At 45.3% G+C, this 21263-nt stretch overlaps 2 protein-coding genes across 13 annotated transcripts in view; one reads left to right on the forward strand and one right to left on the reverse strand.

Moving 5' to 3' along the window:
* The window catches only part of kcnab2a (potassium voltage-gated channel subfamily A regulatory beta subunit 2a), a 137015-nt gene extending 128734 nt beyond the window's left edge, over nucleotides 1–8281 (forward strand). For 7 of the 11 annotated variants that reach the window (XM_076986456.1, XM_076986625.1, XM_076986546.1 and 4 more), the window contains one exon: nucleotides 4160–4668. In XM_076986456.1, coding sequence (XP_076842571.1) covers nucleotides 4160–4443 — 284 coding nt within the window. In that variant the 3' untranslated portion in view covers nucleotides 4444–4668. The other 4 variants (XM_076987007.1, XM_076986929.1, XM_076986409.1 and 1 more) reach the window with 1 other exon arrangement.
* megf6b (multiple EGF-like-domains 6b) overlaps nucleotides 7949–21263 on the reverse strand; it is a 58439-nt gene continuing 45124 nt past the window's right edge. For both annotated transcript variants that reach the window (XM_076986388.1, XM_076986319.1), the window contains 26 exons: nucleotides 20359–20505; nucleotides 19756–19887; nucleotides 19462–19590; nucleotides 19123–19251; nucleotides 18776–18910; nucleotides 18526–18660; nucleotides 18308–18433; nucleotides 18047–18178; nucleotides 17593–17721; nucleotides 17059–17190; nucleotides 16567–16695; nucleotides 16354–16482; nucleotides 16044–16172; nucleotides 15789–15917; nucleotides 14708–14836; nucleotides 14426–14554; nucleotides 13998–14126; nucleotides 13716–13847; nucleotides 13439–13567; nucleotides 12127–12255; nucleotides 11772–11900; nucleotides 11133–11261; nucleotides 10888–11016; nucleotides 10417–10545; nucleotides 10182–10310; nucleotides 7949–9870 (listed from right to left, as the gene is read on the reverse strand). In XM_076986388.1, coding sequence (XP_076842503.1) covers nucleotides 9809–9870; nucleotides 10182–10310; nucleotides 10417–10545; nucleotides 10888–11016; nucleotides 11133–11261; nucleotides 11772–11900; nucleotides 12127–12255; nucleotides 13439–13567; nucleotides 13716–13847; nucleotides 13998–14126; nucleotides 14426–14554; nucleotides 14708–14836; nucleotides 15789–15917; nucleotides 16044–16172; nucleotides 16354–16482; nucleotides 16567–16695; nucleotides 17059–17190; nucleotides 17593–17721; nucleotides 18047–18178; nucleotides 18308–18433; nucleotides 18526–18660; nucleotides 18776–18910; nucleotides 19123–19251; nucleotides 19462–19590; nucleotides 19756–19887; nucleotides 20359–20505 — 3326 coding nt within the window. In that variant the 3' untranslated portion in view covers nucleotides 7949–9808. The remainder of the gene's footprint in view (nucleotides 9871–10181; nucleotides 10311–10416; nucleotides 10546–10887; nucleotides 11017–11132; nucleotides 11262–11771; nucleotides 11901–12126; nucleotides 12256–13438; nucleotides 13568–13715; nucleotides 13848–13997; nucleotides 14127–14425; nucleotides 14555–14707; nucleotides 14837–15788; nucleotides 15918–16043; nucleotides 16173–16353; nucleotides 16483–16566; nucleotides 16696–17058; nucleotides 17191–17592; nucleotides 17722–18046; nucleotides 18179–18307; nucleotides 18434–18525; nucleotides 18661–18775; nucleotides 18911–19122; nucleotides 19252–19461; nucleotides 19591–19755; nucleotides 19888–20358; nucleotides 20506–21263) is intronic.

The following is a 21263-nucleotide window of genomic DNA, read 5'->3' on the forward strand; positions in this document are numbered from 1 at the left end:
TCCTCCACTAGGTCCTGGTAGAACACCACCTCTATACGTGTGATCCTCCACTAGGTCCTGGTAGAACACCACCTCTATATGTGTGATCCTCCACTAGGTCCTGGTAGAACACCACCTCTATATGTGTGATCCTCCACTAGGTCCTGGTAGAACACCACCTCTATATGTGTGATCCTCCACTAGGTCCTGGTAGAACACCACCTCTATATATGTGTGATCCTCCACTAGGTCCTGGTAGAACACCACCTCTATATATGTGTGATCCTCCACTAGGTCCTGGTAGAACACCACCTCTATACGTGTGATCCTCCACTAGGTCCTGGTAGAACACCACCTCTATACGTGTGATCCTCCACTAGGTCCTGGTAGAACACCACCTCTATATGTGTGATCCTCCACTAGGTCCTGGTAGAACACCACCTCTATATATGTGTGATCCTCCACTAGGTCCTGGTAGAACACCACCTCTATATGTGTGTGATCCTCCACTAGGTCCTGGTAGAACACCACCTCTATACGTGTGATCCTCCACTAGGTTCTGGTAGAACACCACCTCTATATGTGTGATCCTCCACTAGGTCCTGGTAGAACACCACCTCTATATGTGTGATCCTCCACTAGGTCCTGGTAGAACACCACCTCTATATATGTGATCCTCCACTAGGTCCTGGTAGAACACCACCTCTATATATGTGATCCTCCACTAGGTCCTGGTAGAACACCACCTCTATATGTGTGATCCTCCACTAGGTCCTGGTAGAACACCACCTCTATATATGTGTGATCCTCCACTAGGTCCTGGTAGAACACCACCTCTATATGTGTGATCCTCCACTAGGTCCTGGTAGAACACCACCTCTATATGTGTGATCCTCCACTAGGTCCTGGTAGAACACCACCTCTATATGTGTGATCCTCCACTAGGTCCTGGTAGAACACCACCTCTATATATGTGTGATCCTCCACTAGGTCCTGGTAGAACACCACCTCTATATGTGTGATCCTCCACTAGGTCCTGGTAGAACACCACCTCTATATGTGTGATCCTCCACTAGGTCCTGGTAGAACACCACCTCTATACGTGTGATCCTCCACTAGGTCCTGGTAGAACACCACCTCTATACGTGTGATCCTCCACTAGGTCCTGGTAGAACACCACCTCTATATGTGTGATCCTCCACTAGGTCCTGGTAGAACACCACCTCTATACGTGTGATCCTCCACTAGGTCCTGGTAGAACACCACCTCTATACGTGTGATCCTCCACTAGGTCCTGGTAGAACACCACCTCTATACGTGTGATCCTCCACTAGGTCCTGGTAGAACACCACCTCTATACGTGTGATCCTCCACTAGGTCCTGGTAGAACACCACCTCTATACGTGTGATCCTCCACTAGGTCCTGGTAGAACACCACCTCTATATGTGTGATCCTCCACTAGGTCCTGGTAGAACACCACCTCTATATATGTGTGATCCTCCACTAGGTCCTGGTAGAACACCACCTCTATATGTGTGATCCTCCACTAGGTCCTGGTAGAACACCACCTCTATATGTGTGATCCTCCACTAGGTCCTGGTAGAACACCACCTCTATATGTGTGATCCTCCACTAGGTCCTGGTAGAACACCACCTCTATATGTGTGATCCTCCACTAGGTCCTGGTAGAACCCCAGCAGACACTCGGTCCCTCTCAGTCGTGCGGACAGGTCTCACCCAGCTCACTCCATCCACACTGTCCAAAACCCACAGGCGTTGCTCACCCAGCTCCCCAAGCAACGGAGCACCCTTGGTCACACTTCTCACCCCTTAAACGAGTGCCACTACCTTCCCTGCAAATCCCTCCGTCCCCCTCAGTTACTTTACTCTGCTAGCCTGTTACAACCCCCCACACACACCGCACCAGGCTACCATTGAAGATATAAAGGCCAAGCTGGATTTGCGGTTATTATTGTTAATGGCGCGCAGCAAGCAAGCGGTGATCTGGGACGTAATAGGAGGCGGCAGGACGCCGGTGTGCTGATGTTGGATATAAATGGCTTTAGTTAGGAGTAGGGTTGCAGCGGTAACCGGTTTCACGGTATACCACGGTATTAAAATGCACGGTTATCATACCGTGTGCGTTTGCTTATTACCGGTAAAAAGCAAGCCAGCGGAGAAACTGACCCGTGCATGCGCAACTCCGCTCCGGTTCAGCTACTAAGCACACAGCAGTGAGAATGGCAGAAAGTGCATTAGACTTAACAAATTTTTTAACAAAAAAAAAGCTTAACTAAAATCAGCGGCGAAAATGACGTAATCGCGGTGGCTCCGCTGGTGAGCGCGGGTCTCGCGCGCTGTCGATTCGCGAGGTCGTGCACGTCTCGAATTTTGTAACTTTGCGCGCGTCGCGCCTCAGCGCAATGAACAAAGTCATGTTTGCAGGGTTCATACACCTTTATAAGGTGGAATTAAAGCACTTGTACGTAACTTTAAAGGTCCGTTTCAATATTTCCCAGCACCTTAAACTTAATTAAGTTAAATATTTATACATATACTCAAAATAATTCGCTTTTTATTAAATTATTTAATGGTTGTTTATTTTCAAAACGCCCAGTCTTAACGTCTTCACGTTCTCTCGTGTTTCGTCCTGGAATTACAAGAGGCTCGTATTTGTTAACGTAATACAAAAGAACTGTGCCGAGTCGCGCGCTACGGTCACTAGTGAAAGTGTAAATCCATAGATTTTTAAGGTCCTTGCTTTCACTGGATGTGAAAGATGCCATTAATTTACATGCGTTCATTTTCAAAATTTTACGTGCCTGTTTTTCATATGTTAAAACCAGACTCGGTGTGAAAGCCTTAAAATAGAAATCTCTATTGTGAGGGTCATGTCAGAAATAAATCCTCTCTTTCTGCAGTATCTGGTTATATTCTAACTTGGCAGTACAACGGACGTTTACAACAGTTGTTGATCAGACACTGACCCAGGTTGAGTTTATCAGATATTAAATAATTTAAACTTAAATAATTGTACTGAAATCCATGATTTAGGTTTATCTAATTTTGCAGTATTTATTTAAACATGTGTACAGCTTATTTTTTTAAAGGAGACATTTTGTATACAATAGTTCCAGGTTTCTACAATAAATAGTTAATTGAACAAAAAAAACTTGTAATTTCTTTAAGGGTCAGTGTATCTTTTAATAATATACAAACTAACTGTGATACCGTGATAACCGTGATACCGCGGTATTTTCTGAGACGGTTATCATACCGTGAAAATCTCATACCGTTGCAACCCTAGTTAGGAGACATCACTCTAACTGTGTAAGTAGAAGGCTACAACCTGAGCAATATTTCCTTTTTTGCTGACGCTGAAAGCTCTTTACTATAGTCAGCAAGAAAGTCTCAAATAACCTGTGTATGCATGTGTGTGTGTGTGTGTGTGTGTGTGTGTGTGTGTGTGTGTGTGTGTGCATGCAATGCAATGCAAACCACACACCATTAACAGAATCTGCTGTCACCCGCACAGCCAGATTTTGAAGTTGTTTATAATAATACCAAAATATGAAAAGATTCTTGTTTGGGAGCCTCAGTGTTTAAACATGGATTAACACAGTAGTGCCTACACAAAGTGTGGCAGACACAGATGGCAGTGCCGTACACACACACACACACTCTCTTGCTCTCTCTGAAGGAGAGCTTTACCCTTCGGTGTGTGTGCCGAGGTGTTGCGTGCGGTGTGTGGTTGGAGCACACGGCTTATCTCACCTCCTCTCCAGACCTCTCCTGTGGGGCTCTCACCATCAGCGGCCTCCTCCTCACCTCCTTAGGCCAGTGAGGGGGAAAATTAAAATATTTTTGACTTTGTTCCGTTTGCCCCGGTGTTGGGAGCCATGGTAACAGTGTGGTCTGGCAGCTGTTTTTTAATGTTTTTCTTTCCCTTCTGTGTGTGTTGTGTGAGATGTCTCAGTGTGTGTAGGTGGAAGACGTAGCTACAGTGTGTTTTCATTTTGGAAGCAACTAAAATGTTTTGTGGTGGTTTTATATGCTTGCACTCTATAGTTCGCAGGCTACGTGCGTGTGTGGATATGTGCGGGTGTGCAAATTGGGGGGGTGTGTGCGTGTGTGTGTGTCCTGGTGGTACTGGTGTGATGGTGTGTTGGTCCTCTGCAGCGTGGTGCCTGAGGAATGAAGGAGTCAGCTCTGTGCTCTTAGGGGCCTCCAACACAGATCAGCTCATGGAGAATATAGGCGCAATACAGGTAATGTACCTCCGCCATGTTTGTGTGAAGAGTGGGTGTAGTTGTGGAGGTGGATCAATATTATTTCTGCATAGGTTTCTGCATGTTAAAGTCTTCAATCTGTTTGAAGTGTTGAATGTTAAATGTACTCCAATGCAGTGCGTTTCTTTATTAGTTGACACGCTCCCCCTAGTGGCCATTTTAACAGGATGTTAAAAATGCAGAATGCCCAATACTGTTCCTGCTGATCTTCCACTCAGACCTCCTTAAAGCACATCTAAGCCTGTTGATGAAGGCACGTAAATATTAGCGCAAAGTCTATAGGAACCCCGGAAGCTCAGCCAAAGCATTGGACATCCCTGCTATCAAGAAAATAGCACTCTATACTGGAGTGTGCACTCATCAACAGCTGGAAAGGTTCACTTTAACTATGCTGCCTCTTTTTCAGGTCCTTCCAAAGTTATCCTCCTCCATTGTGCATGAGGTGGACAGCATCCTGGGGAACAAGCCCTACAGTAAAAAGGACTACCGCTCCTAGAGTCCGGCGGCCGGGGCTCAACCTGCTCCGCCTTTTGCCTGTTCCTCCGTTTGCTTGAGCTTTTACTGAATGAGTAAGCAGCGCATGAAACCGGCAGGCGCCCCAGCCCTGGAGGGGAGGGCCTATAGAAACACACAGGGCAAGACAAACACAAAAGCAACCCCCCCCTCTCAGCCTAATAAATAAACAAACACAAAAGATGAAAAAAATACTAAATACATAGAAAAGGGAAAAGCCAGATTTATCTGGCGGGTTTATGCATTCTGATTAAACTGTTATACATTCAACTCTGCAGGAAAAAAAAAAGTAATTTAAAAATTATGATAATATGGAAAAAAGAACAAAATAGCACATGCTTGCTTGGCTGTTGGAACTTGGTTTTCCTCTTTGCATTTTTTTATATTGAATGCCTATTTGACAGAAAAAAAAGATGGAGCTTCAATTCCTCAATTCATGATTTGTTGCACATCTCCCATAGCCGCTCGTGAGGCCTGTTCGTTCATTTGCGAACACCAGTCTCATCGTCAAAACTTTATCCCCTCACACCCTTCACTGTGTCGCCTGCACCAGGATTGCATGCGCCCCTTTGCAGATGGGCCAATCAGCACTTTAGGAGACCATCTGAAGGCGTGACTGGGGGTGGAGGGAGTTACTGGTGTCTACCGTGAGCAGAGAAACTCAAATAGTTTTTGTTGCTTTGTTCTTCGCTCAGTTTAGGGCACTTTTTCAGTGTCTGGGCCCCTGCTGACTGGCCCCATGGTACAGTCCATCCTCCTCAGGAGAACAGCAGGATTTTGCCAAGGTTGCTCTGTTAAACGGGGGTCACTGTGGCCTGCGGCTGCGGCTGGTGGGCGGTGTAACCGACAGCAGGAGGCGCTCAGTCTCAGCACGAGTCTCGCCCCATTATGAGCACACCAGTCACCACGTGTTGATGCATTCCGAGATCCCTCATTGAAAAATGTGTCTGGCAGTTGCTACAGTCCCTCATGCTGAGCTACTTCTCTGTTATTGGAGCCTTCTTAAAGCATTGGTTAGTCCCTTTGCGATTGGCAATCTGATGAAATTCCCTCAACATTTTAACCTAAAAAAACAAACAGTATAAACAGAGTAAGATCTGTTATGTCTTGATGTGTATGGAGAATCACAGCAGCACTGTAGTTCATGTCTCCTGTGTAAGAGCACAGATGCAAGTTGTCTGATGTTCCAGGCCCATAAACACAGACTGTTTCACGGCATTAGCATACCTGCCCTGTAGGAGCATTGACTGGTTTGTCAGCAGCTCAGGGACTGCAGCTGTGCGTGTGTGTGTACGCACACGTGTGTGTGCGCGCGCATGCATGACTGAGCAGGCCTCTCTGTGAGCGACATGCAGAGCACGCATTGTTTTGTGAAGTCAGGAGGCAGAACTCACCATGTAAATGTCTCACTTCTGGACACTGGACCTTACTCTTAAGAACCAGTGACATTACATGTGGCTAAAGCCAAAGATTTATCCCACTTCACGTCTCACTCTGTCTCCGCCCTCCGGAGGTGAAAACCACTGATCATGTACTGAGCATGTACTTCCTGGCTTTTATGTGTGCTATGCCATCTCTGCTTTCACGTGTATATTCTCTCTGGTCAAGCTAGTGAAATAAATATAAACACCCCCCGACATGGTTACCTTATATGTAGGGTAGGGGACTGTCGTTTGGTCAGTCCCATTCTCTAGTAGTTTGCTGAGATAGAGGGCAAGAGGACAGTGCCCTCCTGTTCTCAGCCGATCCTGGAGCGAGTCCAGGGGACGTGAGTGGTGTCCACACACACGGAGGAGCAGTGGCCTCTTCAGCGTAGGATTTTCATTGGCTAATATATGCTGATATTCCTACTCACATGGGATGTGCAGGCATTGCTGTATTCATATTCACAAACATTGCTGGACTCAAATTTTGATGTAGTGACACTTGAGATTGAACAGTTCAGTTTCACATCCTGCTGGAGAAAAGCTACTTTCACCAAAAAAGGGAAGTCTCATATCGTCAGTGTGTAGGTGCCATCTCACTGTGTCTCTGCATTCTTCGAAGGACAGATTACTTTATGCAAAACGCCCAGTGTAGACCATTGTGAAATTCCACTCTCAGATGTCAGTAGATAATAGTAGAAAATGCTTGGAAATATAATGCGTGTCATCTCTTCACTGAGCAGTGAGGGGGCTGGTGCAGCACATTTGGATTTTCATTCCACTATATGATACCAGTGCAGTTCCTTATACTGTTTGACTGAACGGTAAGCACTTTTATCAGATATCAGTTACTTTAATCCAATAATCTGATCCCTTTTTTCAACAAATGTTTTAATTACCAAAACATATATTACATAAATTAGAATGGTTCATAATCATGTAAACAAAACTACTGGTAATTTAAATGAAATTAACAATAGTATAGTCACTGAAAAGCAATTAGTATAAATGTTGGATTAGGATTAGATTTAGGCCTAATTTAAAATGTTAGTTTAGTGAAGTACCATCATGCAAGGAAATGAGGAAGTGTGCTCCATACCTGGGTTCAGTACGATGCTGTATTTGAGTTAAGAAAGCTAAATCCAGTTACAGGCAGCAAGATTGAATAATTGAGATCAGATATATGTGTGCTGAGTCCTGATGTAATTTGTGAAGCCCCTCTGCTGCCCATCATGCCTGTGTCGCCCTGTTTCTGTGCAAGAGATCCTCTCAGGAAAAAAAGGGCATTACTGTTTGTTGTCTGCAGTGAGAAATTAGTGCAGCGCAAGATGTTTATATGTGTGTTCGCTCCCACATTCGGTCATGACTTAGCACTGCATCTGAAAACATATCAGTGTAACCAAAAATGGTACTAACTTGTTGTTGACTCATTCACTAGGCAAGTATAACGTTAGTGGTATTCCTGTCTGAAATGAGACCAGATGTACCTATAGCAGTACATTTCTTTTTTCTAGTTATTATACTAGGATGTTAATGAGAATATGGGTTATTCCTTTCCACAATGCCACCTCTAGTATGTTCTGTATTACAGCTCCAGTGTGACAGAAGGTGGGATTCAGTGCTGATTCCCTGAATATATCACATTTCAGTGGGTGCTAATTTCACAGCATCATTCTTTATTTCTTATTTCAGTATTTTCAAAGGCTAAAGGTGATGAATAATAATTTTTTTTTTTTAAACCATTCTTTGTTGCCCTGGTTTGATATTAATGATGGCGGTGATGAGGACAATGAGCAGTTATTTGCACTGAATAAGTATACTGAAGAACTGTAAAATGTATACAATGGCAAGCTTATATTTCCACCCTGTGTGGAGAGATACTGTATGTTGACAGATATCTGTATATAGTTTGACCTTTGTACATATATACATATAAATGGTTGTGATCACTTTGGCTTTTTTTTTCTTTCATTGACAGGCATTGCTAACTGCATTGTGCTTGAATCTGAATTTAGATATGTACAGCTTCAGTGTCTATGAAGTGGAGATGACAAAAATAATGACATTGAAAATCAGCCATCTTGTCTTGATTTGATTTTTTTATGATTATTGTGGGGAAACAAAACTGACAAAGGTAAGAGATGATCTATACTGTGGGGGGAAAATGGAGTCGGTTCGGAATGCAAATCAAAGGGAAAGGATTTGATGTTGGGTGAAAGTACTTAAATTAAGCTGCAATTTCAAAACCTCACGCCACTTTCTCGTTTCTATTCTCAGAACATGTACACATCTACTATAAATGAACACAACAAAAAGACAGGAGGGCAGGGCCCGAGAGAAAATACCAAATAATCAAATGACTAAATGTCTCACAGTAATAAAAAAATAATAAATTGTAAACAGGGAGGTAAAGTAGCTCTGAATTAAGTGTTTGTACAGTATAGTCATGTACAGTATACAAATTGCCATTGTGGCATTCATATGAGAATGCCCCTAAAGTAATGTAGCATTCAAAAAATGAGGGAACCATTTCTGCTTTTTAAAATTTGGACACTGTATAAAACATGAACATGGCTAATAATCACACCCTCGCAATATGGAGGTTAAGATAAAACACACATAAATGCCCTGATATAAGAGAATAGCTGCTAATATCACATAAATGCTCAAGTAAGTGGTGATTGTGTAGACACGCTTGTATTCTAGGTTACACCAAGGGTGAAAAAGCTATGGGTCCCTGCATTAAACTTCAATGTCATAGACCTAGAATCACATGTTGCCTTTTACTTGTAACTGAATGGTAATTTTATTTAAGGGGAGTATTTCATGGACATGGAAACGCGCACACACACACTGTCCTACTTCTCAAGTTAGTGATTCTTCAGAAGAGGGAGCCATTATCACCAAAACAGCTTATGGGTACATAAATGTGGAGGAGGAAACTGGCATGAACCAGTGTAAAGACCATGCTCGTCTGCCCTGACGTCATCCTTACTCTGAAAGACCCATTACTGTGTTGGGCTCAGTTGGTCCAGAACTACCTCACTGGGTAACACTAGGCAGCTCACGTGAGATGAACGGTTCAACATGTGGGTCATGTCAACTATGCCAAAAGGGGAAATGCATCAGGGATGTTGTATTAGGATGTGATAGTGAGGCTATGCGGCTAGTCCTTCTACAGATGGGATCCCATGTTAAGATGCTTGTTACTAAGCACAATATGCCAGAACAGGGAAGAGGGAAAGTACTATGAGTCTTTGAATGGTGTCTTTTTTTTTACCCATGGGCCATCTTCAGTATAAATCATCCCCATTTTGCTTATAAAGTTTTCCATTAAAAGTGTATTGCTTTAATAGTCCTCTATCAGGAGACCTACCAGGTGCATCATCAGGGAACCACTGAAAAAAAATCAGCTTTTCCCCTTTCTAGCCAATACACAAACACACACAAAATCTCCTCAGAGTTCACAAGGTTGCATTAAATCACAAGTCCATTTGAAGACCTGAAGCAGCTACTTCCACAGCCTGGGTGAATGTCTGCTAGTGTGTGTTCAGTCCCTGTACTGCTTCAATCCGAGAGTCTTTTGAAAGGGACAATTCCAATTAGTTATTTAGAGAGAACTGGTCCACTCTTCTGTTCCGGCCACCAAATTGTGAAAGTCCATCTATGGATTTAAGGACATATCAGAGATGTCTTAAATACGACAGCACAATCCTACAAAGCAATACAAGTATGTGATAGAATGTGACATAAAAAGGTATCTGAAACTAGTGCTTGATGTAACAAAACAAGAAAAACCCAATTCCATAACTTACTGGAGCTGTCTTCATATTAATGCTTCCATTAGAGATAAAATTCATGCAGTATCACAAGGTATATGTAAATTATCTCCTTGATGTTTCAGGTACTTTTGAACAAACAGTACAGAAAGCTTCAGCCAAGGCTGGAAAAATGTTAATATGGCTGTGACATCACCTTCTGTGCACATGGGCCCCATCCAGCCACTCGGACAGGTGCAGCGGCCGGTGCGGCTGTCGCAGTCTGCTCCGTTCCCACACTCGCAGCTCAGCAAACAGTCGGGCCCAAACCGGCTCACACTACAGTCTAACAGCCAAACATCAGGAAAAGGGAGGGAAAACAGGAATAATTCTGAAATGACCAGCTAGGAGCAAACTGGTCTGCGTGCGTGTGGTTAAGTCTGTGGACGTACCACTTTCACACTTGCTTCCAGTCTTCCCTGAGGAGCACAGGCAGCGGCCACTGAGCGGGTCGCAGGGTGTGTCTTCTGCACAGTCACATGACTGAGAACAGCTCGGACCAAATGTGCCCTGTTCACATTCTGAAAACAGTTGCGATGTTATTAAGGAGGTGCACTCAACCCTTCTCAACAGAACGGAAATGACCCAGCTCACATTTATCATTTATCATCCAGTCATTTATGGCCGAACATCACTCCTGTCACAACCCGAATCTTGCAAACCATGCCCCTCATGTCCATGTGAAATCCCAAACCTTCTTTGACCCCAGAGTTCACACTCAAGCGCCAGGTGTGGACTCATCAACGAGACCTGAGCTGAAATCTGACCTGCCAGGTCCAATTACTGCAGTTGCCCTGAGCAGGTGGGCAGGCCCTGCTATTCCCCTTTGTAAATTTCAGTGGACAAACGTTAAGATGTGTGACCTGTTTGGCAGCGTGGTCCCTGGTACCCAGGTGGGCAGAGGCAGTGCCCGGTGCTGGGGTGGCACAGAGCTCCGTTCACACAGTCGCACTGCTGCTGGCACTGGTGCCCATAACGACCTGTAGGGCAAACTGAAATACAAACACCAAGAGACCTGAAGAGCACAGAAGAGTGATCTACTGCCAGAGCAGGCTACCATTATCCCTGAGGGTTAGAAGTGTGGAGACCGAGGGCAGGAGAGACGCACCATGCTCACAGAGAGGTCCGTAGTAGCCTGGGTCACATTGGCAGGCCCCTGTAACTCGGTCACAGGTACCAGCGTGCTGACATTGGCATTTCTGCACACAGTTTGGCCCATACCAGCCCTCAGGGCACTCTATACACACACACACACACACACACACACACACACACTACAAGCAGTTACATCAGCATTCCTCTTACTCATGAAATAACATTTAATTCCCATGGTTGCTAGAGATGAAAATATGAACTAGAATGTAGAGTATTGTGTAAGAATCAGAAATCATGATCTATTTCGTTTCCAGTTGAAATGTTCATTAAGTAGAATACTTAATTTTTTTCAAAATCAGGAAACCTTTAACAGAAAATTAATCAAAAGCAGCCAACACTAAGTATAACATCAAATCTATCAATGAAATCATGACATTGCCCAATGAACTACCAAAACACACAGCTACTTCCTAAGTTTATTTTCCACATTCCTATTAAATCACTAATTGAGATATTTCTGAAATTAGAAAACATTAGGAAGAGGAATCAATGAAGGGGTCAAAAAAAGAGTGCAGTGTAATTTCAGCTCCTGAGTTCTTTCCAAAATGGTTTTGCCCAAAGCGGTGGTTGAATAGCCCTAATGAAGTCTGACCGTTTTCACAGTGGGGTCCAGCAAATCCCAGTCCACACGTGCAGTTCCCAGAGATGGTGTCACACAGGCCCCTGTTACTGCAGTTACAGCGCTGAGAGCAGTCTGTTCCATACCAGCCAGGATCACAGCCTGAACACAACACATGCTGAACACCCTGAAGTTTGCTCAGTATATACAGCAGCGTCGGTATAACCCTACAGCAGCGTCGGTGTAAACATACAGCAGCGTCGGTGTAACCCTACATCAGCGTCGGTGTAAACATACAGCAGCGTCGGTGTAACCCTACAGCAGCGTCGGTATAACCCTACAGCAGCGTCGGTATAACCCTACAGCAACATCTTCTCACTCAACCCACCTTGGCTGCAGTTGTCTCCATGATGCCCAGAGGTGCACACACATCTTCCTGTGACTGGGTCATTTCTTGCTCCATTACTGCAGAGGGCCGTGTGGCTGCAGTCCTGCCCATAGCGCCCAGCTGGGCAAGCTGACACAAACAGATGGCAGGATTGAATTTTCCAACTGTCAGCATACGGAGTAAACCGGAAGTGTTCACTGCTGCTGGGGCACTACTACATACACTATATTGCCAAGTATTTGTTCATCCATCAAAATGATTAGAATCAGGTGTTCCAATCACTTCTATGGCCACAGGTGTGTAAAATTAGGCAGACTGTTTTTACAAACATTTGTGAAAGAATGGGTGAATGGGAACTGTCATAGGATGCCACCTGTGCAACAAATCCGGTCGTGAAATTTCCTCGCTCCTAAATATTCCACAGTCAACTGTCAGCTGTATTATAAGAAGTGTTTGGGAACGACAGCAACTCCAGCCACAAAGTGTTAGGCCACATAACTGACGAAGCAGGGTCAACGAATGCTGAAAATCACTAGACATCCAAACTTCATGTGGCCTTCAGATTAGCTCAAGAACAGTGCGCAGAGAACTTCATGGAATGGGTTTTCATGGTCGAGCACCTGCATCCAAGCCATACATCACCAAGTGTAATGCAAAGTGTTGGATGCAGTAGAGTCTGGGTTTGGAGGTTGCCAGGAGAACGGTACTTGTCTGTCTTATGGTGTGGGGTTGTTTTTCAGGAGCTGGGCTTGGCCCCTTAGTTCCAGTGAAAGGAACTCCGAATGTTTCAGTATACATACTTTGTGGGAACAGTTTGGAGCTGGCCCCTTCCACTTCCAACATGACTGCACCAGTGCACAAAGCAAGGTCCATAAATACATGGATGGCAGAGTCTGGTGTGGATGAACTTGACTGGCCTGCACAGAATCCTGACCTCAACCCGATAGAACATCTTTGGGATGCATTAGAGTGAAGACTGAGAGCCAGGCCTTCTCGTCCAACATCAGTATGTGACCTCACAAATGTGCTTCTGGAAGAATGGTCAAAAATCCCCATAAACACTCCTAAACCTTGTGGACAGCCTTCCCAGATTAAGCTGTTCTATCTGCAAAGGGTGGACCAACATCATATTGAACCATATGGATTAGGAATAGGATGTCACTTAAACTCATATGTGAGTCAAGGAAGCTGAGCGAATAATTTTGGCAATATAGTGTATGTGTTCAAGACATATGCAAATAAAATGACCAAAACAATAAAAAAATAAATACATTTTGCAGCACATAGCATTCTGACAGAGCAAATGGCTTACTAATATTGCACTGAGCTCCTATAAAGCCCGGTGGGCATTTGCAGGTGCCTGTAGCAGCATGGCACACCCCGTCGTTCAGACACTGGCACTGCCGCTCGCAGTCTGGCCCATAGTGCCCTCTGTCACACTCTAGAAATGAAACACACAGGCTTAACATATTCATACTCAGAATGTCAATAGGTTACATTTGTACTTATCTACATAAATCTGGTGACATCATATGTTCGCTCTTGTCGTTTTTAGTAAATGAAAATGTTTTTTTGGTTTTTTTTTTTACCAAGTTCACACTTTGAGCCCCTGTATCCTGGGGCGCAGTAGCATTCTCCTGACACTGGGTGGCACAACTGATTTTTCTCAGAGCACTGGCATACTTGATTACAGTTGAGCCCATAAGTGCCTGGCAGACAGGCTATTAAGACACAAAAGAGTGGGATAAAGTAAATTACAATAAAACCAAACATCCAATAATGTCATTATACTGTAGTAAATAAGGTTTATAGAGTCTGCTCTGCTCAGACTCTGCTCTGTGTCAGGGGGAGAAAGTGAACCAAACACTCACTCTGTTCACAGCCACTGCCAGTGTAACCTGCAGGACAGCCACACTCTCCAGTGATGTGGTGACAGGAAGTGCCCATGGGGCAGGTGCAGAGTTCCTGACAGCCCTCACCATGTGTGTGAGGGAGGCAGACTGAAAGAGAGGCACCCGAGGTAGAGTAGCTATAATCTACCGCTGCATTAGCTCTTCAAAATAAGTGCCCGGTTACAGAAACAGGAAGAGAAGGTGTAAGATTCTACTAGATATACTAGTCTGTTTGTTTCCAGTTCTCTGTAAAAAATAGCCAAAATCTGTTGTAAAAAGAACAAATTGAATCAACTGAATCAAATCTTTTACGGCTAATGGCCATTGTAAATATGGCTGTCAGGTAATTCCAATATGAATACCTGTAAAACACTGGGGGTGATTAAATCCAGTGCAGATGAACTGACCTTTGTCACAGTGAGGGCCTCTCCATCCAGGCGGACACATGCAAGCTCCTGTAACAGGGTCACAGTAAGCACCGGGCCCACACTCACACTGCTCCTCACAGCCTGGTCCAAATCGCCCTGACACACATGCTGATACACACACACACACACATTCATAAAGGTCATACTGCAGAATAAAATTTTAATGGGTTTGAGCAATGTGTTGATATAAATATTCTTACTCAAGCCCGTTGTGTATTTTCTGATGGTGCTGATGGCGCTGATAGAGGTTTGGAGCCCTACCTGTCTCACATCGCTCTCCAGCCCAACCTGGTCCACAGACACAGCGCCCGGCATAGCGGTCACACTGTCCTCCATTCTCACACTGACAGTGGTGCCAGCAGTCAGGCCCATACCTTCCTCCGGCACACTCTGAGGGCATACATACAAAGACCCCAGCAGAATTTACTCACCACAAACATTTTAAATACCAAGGGATGGGTGAAAATCATCAACTCCAATTCAATAACATGGGCAAGAGAAGGATTGTTTTTTTTTTTTGTAAAATGTCTCAGTTCACGTTAAAAACTAATGAAACCCATGTGTGGTTGACAGGGCAGTTTGAACTGGTAATATGTAGGACTGGAAACGTCCTGCTGGGGTGTGTTTTCTGTGAAACACGCAAACTTAGACCCTGGAGCTGCAATAGGAAGGGTTATGGATGGAAAGTGAAGAGAACCCAACTGAGGCGTTTATGAGAGCAGACCGGAGACGGCAGCAGCTTACGAGGAGGTCTAGAGATCGTCTGCGGTCACTAGCATGGCTGAGTGTCCACCACAGGTGCTAACAGGTTGCCAAGGATCAGTGGGAGCCAAAACAAATGATGTCAGGACTGAAACATGCGGGGGCGCATTTCCAATCTGGCATGGAGGGCGCTGACCACAGCAAACCCTGGGGTGGAGCTCCATTACTAATTACACTGCTCCAGAACCGGGCCTCAAAATTCACTCAAAACCCATTCCTCATGATATATGCAGTAGCCCCATATGTTCTTGACATTTAATTATTTATCTGATTGTATCCGACAGATTTAAACAAAGTTTTGTTTAAACAAGTTTAGAGATCTGATAGAACAGCAACATATGCCTTTTGCTCTGCTAAAGCAGTATTCTACCAAACCTGATTGAATTGAATTATTTTGCTCTCACTGGCCTAAACGTGCGATAACTGAGCCAAATGGAAACTGAGAAACCTGTGAAAACTCCAGCAGAGTTGGGACAAGCAAAAAAACCAAATATGGAGCGATGACAGTTGAATTTCATTGTAGCTTTTAATCTTACATTCTGGATCCACCCTTCTTGTCCTTTCGGTCTCTGAGACTCACCCAGCTCACATGCTACTCCGGTCCAGCCACTGGAGCACAAGCACCTCCCACTGATGTGGTCACATGTCCCGCCATTTTGGCACAGGCAGTGATGCCTGCATCCAGCCCCAAACAAACCCACTGGGCATTCTGGGAGAATAAAAATGCTTTAATAGTTATATCCTTTGATAAGCAAGAGACGGCCGTTGAATGCAGTCTGCTGTTCAGAGTCTCTATCTACAGATATCCACACTTGGCTCTGGATTCATTACTCACTTTGTGAACAGTTCGGTCCAGTCCAGCCCTCTGTACACTCACACTGGCCACTAGCCGGATGACAGCTGGCATTGTTCTGGCAAGCACAGATCTGGGAACAGTCTTCACCATACAAACCAACAGGGCAAGCTACGATGGGGAGAGAGAGCTCACATTCTCTTACTTGTCACTCAGAAAGGCTAACAGTGACTAATACTGACTGGTCCCTAACTGATGGAAGTAGCATTAGCATGTGGTGAAATGGTAAGCGCCATGCTAACGGATTCCTACAAGTCCCAAAAGCAGAATCAGACCAAGATCTTGTGCTTACTCTGGTTGCACTTGGCACCCCGCCATCCAGCCGGGCACAAGCAGTCACCAGTGAGATGGTCACATTGTCCTCCATTCACACACTCACACTTCTGTTGGCAGTCCAGTCCATAGAAGCCCTGTGGGCAGGCTGACGGGATACAGACACCCAGCAGTTAGAGGGGCACAAACTCTGGCATGTAGATTAGAGTTGTGGAAAAGTCAACAAACTCACGTTTTTCACAAAACGTTCCGGTCCAGCCCACATTGCAGGTGCATGCACCGCTCACATGGTCACATGATGCCTCGTTGTCACACTGACAGTGCTGTTGACAGCCTGGTCCAAAAAACCCAGCAGGGCATTCTGTAAAAAAGACAGATGACTCGCTGTGCTGCCCAATGGAGGATGGGTTCCTTTTTGAGTCTTGATCCTCGCAAGGTTTCTTCCTAATCTCCACCTAGGGAGTTTTTCCTTGCCACTGTGCCATGTGTTGTAAATAACACTTTAAGAAAAAAATTGACTTGACTTGACTAGACTCTCTTAAATAGTAACAAAGATGGGTCAGGGGCACTTTATGGAAAACATAGAGTGAATACATTTCCTAGTGTAATAGAACAGCCTCGTTGCAGGAAAGGTGAGTCCAAAAGGAGCCATTTAGAAGGTATTTCTGTAGTGTTGCATTGTCACGTGGCTCTAGACAACACTGGACATAGGAAGCTCACTCACTCTGCTCACAGCGGACTCCAGTAAAGCCAGGTCCACACACACACTGGCCAGTTACACCATCACAGCTGCCATCGCTGTTCCTGCAGTCACACACACTAGCACAATCCACACCCCAGTATCCAGTATCGCAGGCTGTTAAGACACAGCATGGACCCACACACACACACACACACACAACAAAATGACTAAATACCCACTGGTGTGGAATTCTATTATTATTATACTTTAAAATGTGAAGCAACATTATTGCAGCAGTAGGTGAACTGGTTCCCTTAGGAAAGGCTGTGGCATTGCCAGCAATTTCTACAGTATGACAGACACATATGACAGAAATTGTCATCCTGTCGTGACCTCGGGATTTCATTACTGATGACTTTATGAATGTTTACAAGTTCAGCACTGAGATAACTTTGGTTAGAGTTTTGGATAAGGGGTATGCAGTGTGTGTGTTCTTAAGGAGGTTCTGATAAATTAATAATAGCAACCCACTGATTAGTTTGCTGAGTATCTAATAAAGATCTTGTGGTGCTGTACCTTTCCTGCAGTTGTTTCCTGTCCAGCCCGCAGCACAGGTGCAATGTCCAGTTACAGGGTGACAGTGGCCACTGTTCTCACACACACACTTCAACTGGCAGCCCTCACCAAAATGCCCAATGGGGCATACTGGAGACACACACGCACAACAACCTTTAGTGGAGCTTAGATAAAGTAGTGTGGTGAGGGCAGTGTTGACAGTGTACAGTGTGGACAGACAGCAGTGTGGACAGTGTGCAGTGTGGACTGTGTGCAGTGTGGACAGTGTGCAGAGTTGGACAGTGTGCAGTGTGGACAGTGTGCAGTGTGGACAGTGTGCAGTGTGGACAGCGAGCAGTGTTGACAGTGTGCAATGTTGACAGTGTGCAGTGGTGGACAGTGTGCAGTGTGGACAGTGTGCAGTGTTGGACTGTGTGCAGTGTGGACAGAGAGCAGGCTATGCTACTATACTCACAGTTTTGGCACAGTGAGCCTATGTAGCCAGGTGGACAGAGGCAAGAGCCATTGTGCTTGTCACACTCTCCTCCGTTTTTACATGGTGGGCAGACCTCCCTACAGTCAACACCCCAGTGCCCTGCATGGCACTCTGTGATGGGGGAAGAGAGAGACAGAGATGGGTAGTGGATACAGTGAACAAGAAATATTAAGATCACATACAAACCCATATGTAGGATGTATAGTAGCTCATTAAGATTAGCATGCTATGACAGCTCACCCTTCTCACACTTGCTACCCATCGTCCCTGCAGGGCATTTGCACTGGCCCGTCACCTTGTCACATGGTGCTCCTGCACAGTCACATGACTGCGAGCAGCCAATACCAAAGTTCCCATCTGCACAGTCTGAAAGAGCACAGGCAAATTGTGCTAGATGGACTGCACTTTGCCAGTTTTAAATGGTTAAAGCATCAGGACCCTGGAGGACCTGAACTCACCCTGATCACATTCTTCACCCTCCCTTCCTGCTGGGCACCGCTGCTGACATGCGCCGGTAGCAGGGTCACATGACACCCCTGATGGACAGGAACATTTCTCCTGACAGTCCTGACCATAGGAGTCTGCATCACACTCTACATGCAGAAACAGGAGTATAAACCCAAAGACAGGCTATACCACACCGCCATCGTCAAAAATCTCATGAAGTCAAACCATTTGTAATTGTAATGCCAAGTTTGAGTTTCTGACCTTCTTGACACCTGTCACCACGATAACCAGGCTTGCAGATGCAGTTGCCATGTTGACGATGACATTCTAGAGTGTTCCGCTGAACACACTTACACTCCTCGGAGCATCCTGGTCCAAACACCCACTTAGGACACGCTGCTCGAGGCCGGAGTCCAAAACGAGCAAAAACAGAGATAGAAACCAAACACTTAGTGAGAGAAACTGAACTACTACTAGAAGCCATCCTGGTCTTGTGCTGTGACAGCACTAACCACTACAGTTACGTTTGCTCATTTCAAGACACCTCTGCTTTGTGTTTGCTAGTGTTGGGTTGTGCAGGGCAGCCTGCCGGGCTGGCGGAGACTCACGCAGGTGGCAGAAGCGGCCGTACAGGCCGGGCTCACACAGACAGGCCCCGTAGGTGCGGTGGCACCGGCCACCGTTGGCACAGCTGCATCTCTTACTGCAATGCTTCCCATACAGGCCTTTGGGGCAGCCTGCAAGGCACCAGGCATACCATTATCACTCCCTGTGTCTGGATCTGACACTGAAGTCGTTCTCTACCTTTGCCTACAACTATGTAGTTTTTGTAACACTACAAGTGTTGCTGTTCCCTTATTGCACCTGTTCCACCAGGTGAGCTACACATGCGGTCACATCCACATGGCATGTAGATTTGCTTTTTTGCATTTAGAAGCCTGACTGACCGTCCTGGCAGAGGTCTCCACTGATACCCGCTGGACAGCGACAGCTCCCGCTCACTGGATCACACACACCTCCATTCTTACATTTACAGCTGAACGAACAGTTCCTGCCATACCAGCCCTCAGGACATGCTGAATTGTACACACACAAACACACAGAACACAAAGGTCTAAACAATGCAAAAACCGCATATTGCATATAGTTGTGTAATCAGGGACTGAATGAATAAACAACAAAATGAAATATGTAAGTGTCTGAGTTGTGATTTTGAGCTCAGTTCCTTCTGAGAAGCTCACTTTGGTTACAGATGATTCCTGTCCATCCATCTGGGCACTCACAGCCGGTCCTGTAGGTGTCACACACCCCTCCATTTACACAGTCCTCACAGGTCAAACTGCAGTCGAAGCCAAAGGTGTCATTCAGACATACTGTAGAAGAGACCAGGAGAAAGAGTGTGTGTGTGTGTGTGTGTGTGTGTGTGTGTGTGTGTGTGTGTGTGTGTGTGTGTGAGAGAGAGAGAGAGAGAGAAAGAGAGAGAGAGAGCACGAGAGAGAACAGTCATGATGAGTCATGATACTTCTCCATACATTAGACATTAACTACTATTAACTACTACTATTAACTACCAACAGATTTACGTATATAATATTTATAATATACAATTATAATATATAATAATATACAATTATATACTATAATATAATATATAATATAACATTACTGAACAAAACTTAATTCCACACTTCATCTGGATCTTAGAATAAGCTCCTAAGGGCATTTCCCAGTTTCCCAGTTTGTCCATGACTACACTAAGCCACCGTGTCTAAGAGTCCTGTCTCGGCTCAAAGCTTGCTGCTGATACAGAGCTGCTGATCCATGAAAGAGAAGGCGTGGCTAACCATATTTCTCCATCAGCGTGCTCTCAGCTCGCAACTCCTCAGCTCCCTCCTCGTAGTCATCGTAGCGCTCTAGAGAATCGTAGTCCGGCAGATGTGGCCTGACCACCTTCCAGCCCAGAGTCAGGGCCTCCACTGCTCCCTGGAGCACTAAGGTAACACAGGAGGAAACACAGTTATGGAGAACCCAGGGTTGAGGGGTAGATGGTAGGTGCCTCACAACCAGCTCCTACAACACAACCCAACACAACACAAGCCAAACTGTCCTATCCTATTGTATCAATACTGTAGCTAGCTACATTTTATCTTTCAATGTAGTTACTGGACTACACTAAGAGCTGGACTACACTAAGAGCTGGACTACGCTAAGAGCTGGACTACGCTAAGAGCTGGACTACGCTTAGAGCTGGACTACGCTTAGAGCTGGTCTACGCTAAGAGCTGGTCTACGCTAAGAGCTGGACTACGCTAAGAGTTGGACTACGCTAAGAGCTGGACTACGCTAAGAGCTGGACTACGCTAAGAGCTGGACTACGCTAAGAGCTGGACTACGCTAAGAGTTGGACTACGCTAAGAGTTGGACTACGCTAAGAGCTGGACTACGCTAAGAGTTGGACTACGCTAAGAGCTGGACTACACTAAGAGCTGGACTACGCTAAGAGCTGGACTACGCTAAGAGCTGGACTACGCTAAGAGCTGGACTACATAAGAACTGGACTACGCTAAGAGCTGGACTACGCTAAGAGCTGGACTACACTAAAAGCTGGACTACGCTAAGAGCTGGACTACATAAGAGCTGGACTACATAAGAACTGGACTACGCTAAGAGCTGGACTACACTAAAAGCTGGACTACACTAAAAGCTGGACTAGGCTAAGAGCTGGACTAGGCTAAGAGCTGGACTACGCT

Source organism: Brachyhypopomus gauderio, chromosome 1, assembly GCF_052324685.1.
Source record: "Brachyhypopomus gauderio isolate BG-103 chromosome 1, BGAUD_0.2, whole genome shotgun sequence".
Taxonomy (NCBI): domain Eukaryota; kingdom Metazoa; phylum Chordata; class Actinopteri; order Gymnotiformes; family Hypopomidae; genus Brachyhypopomus; species Brachyhypopomus gauderio.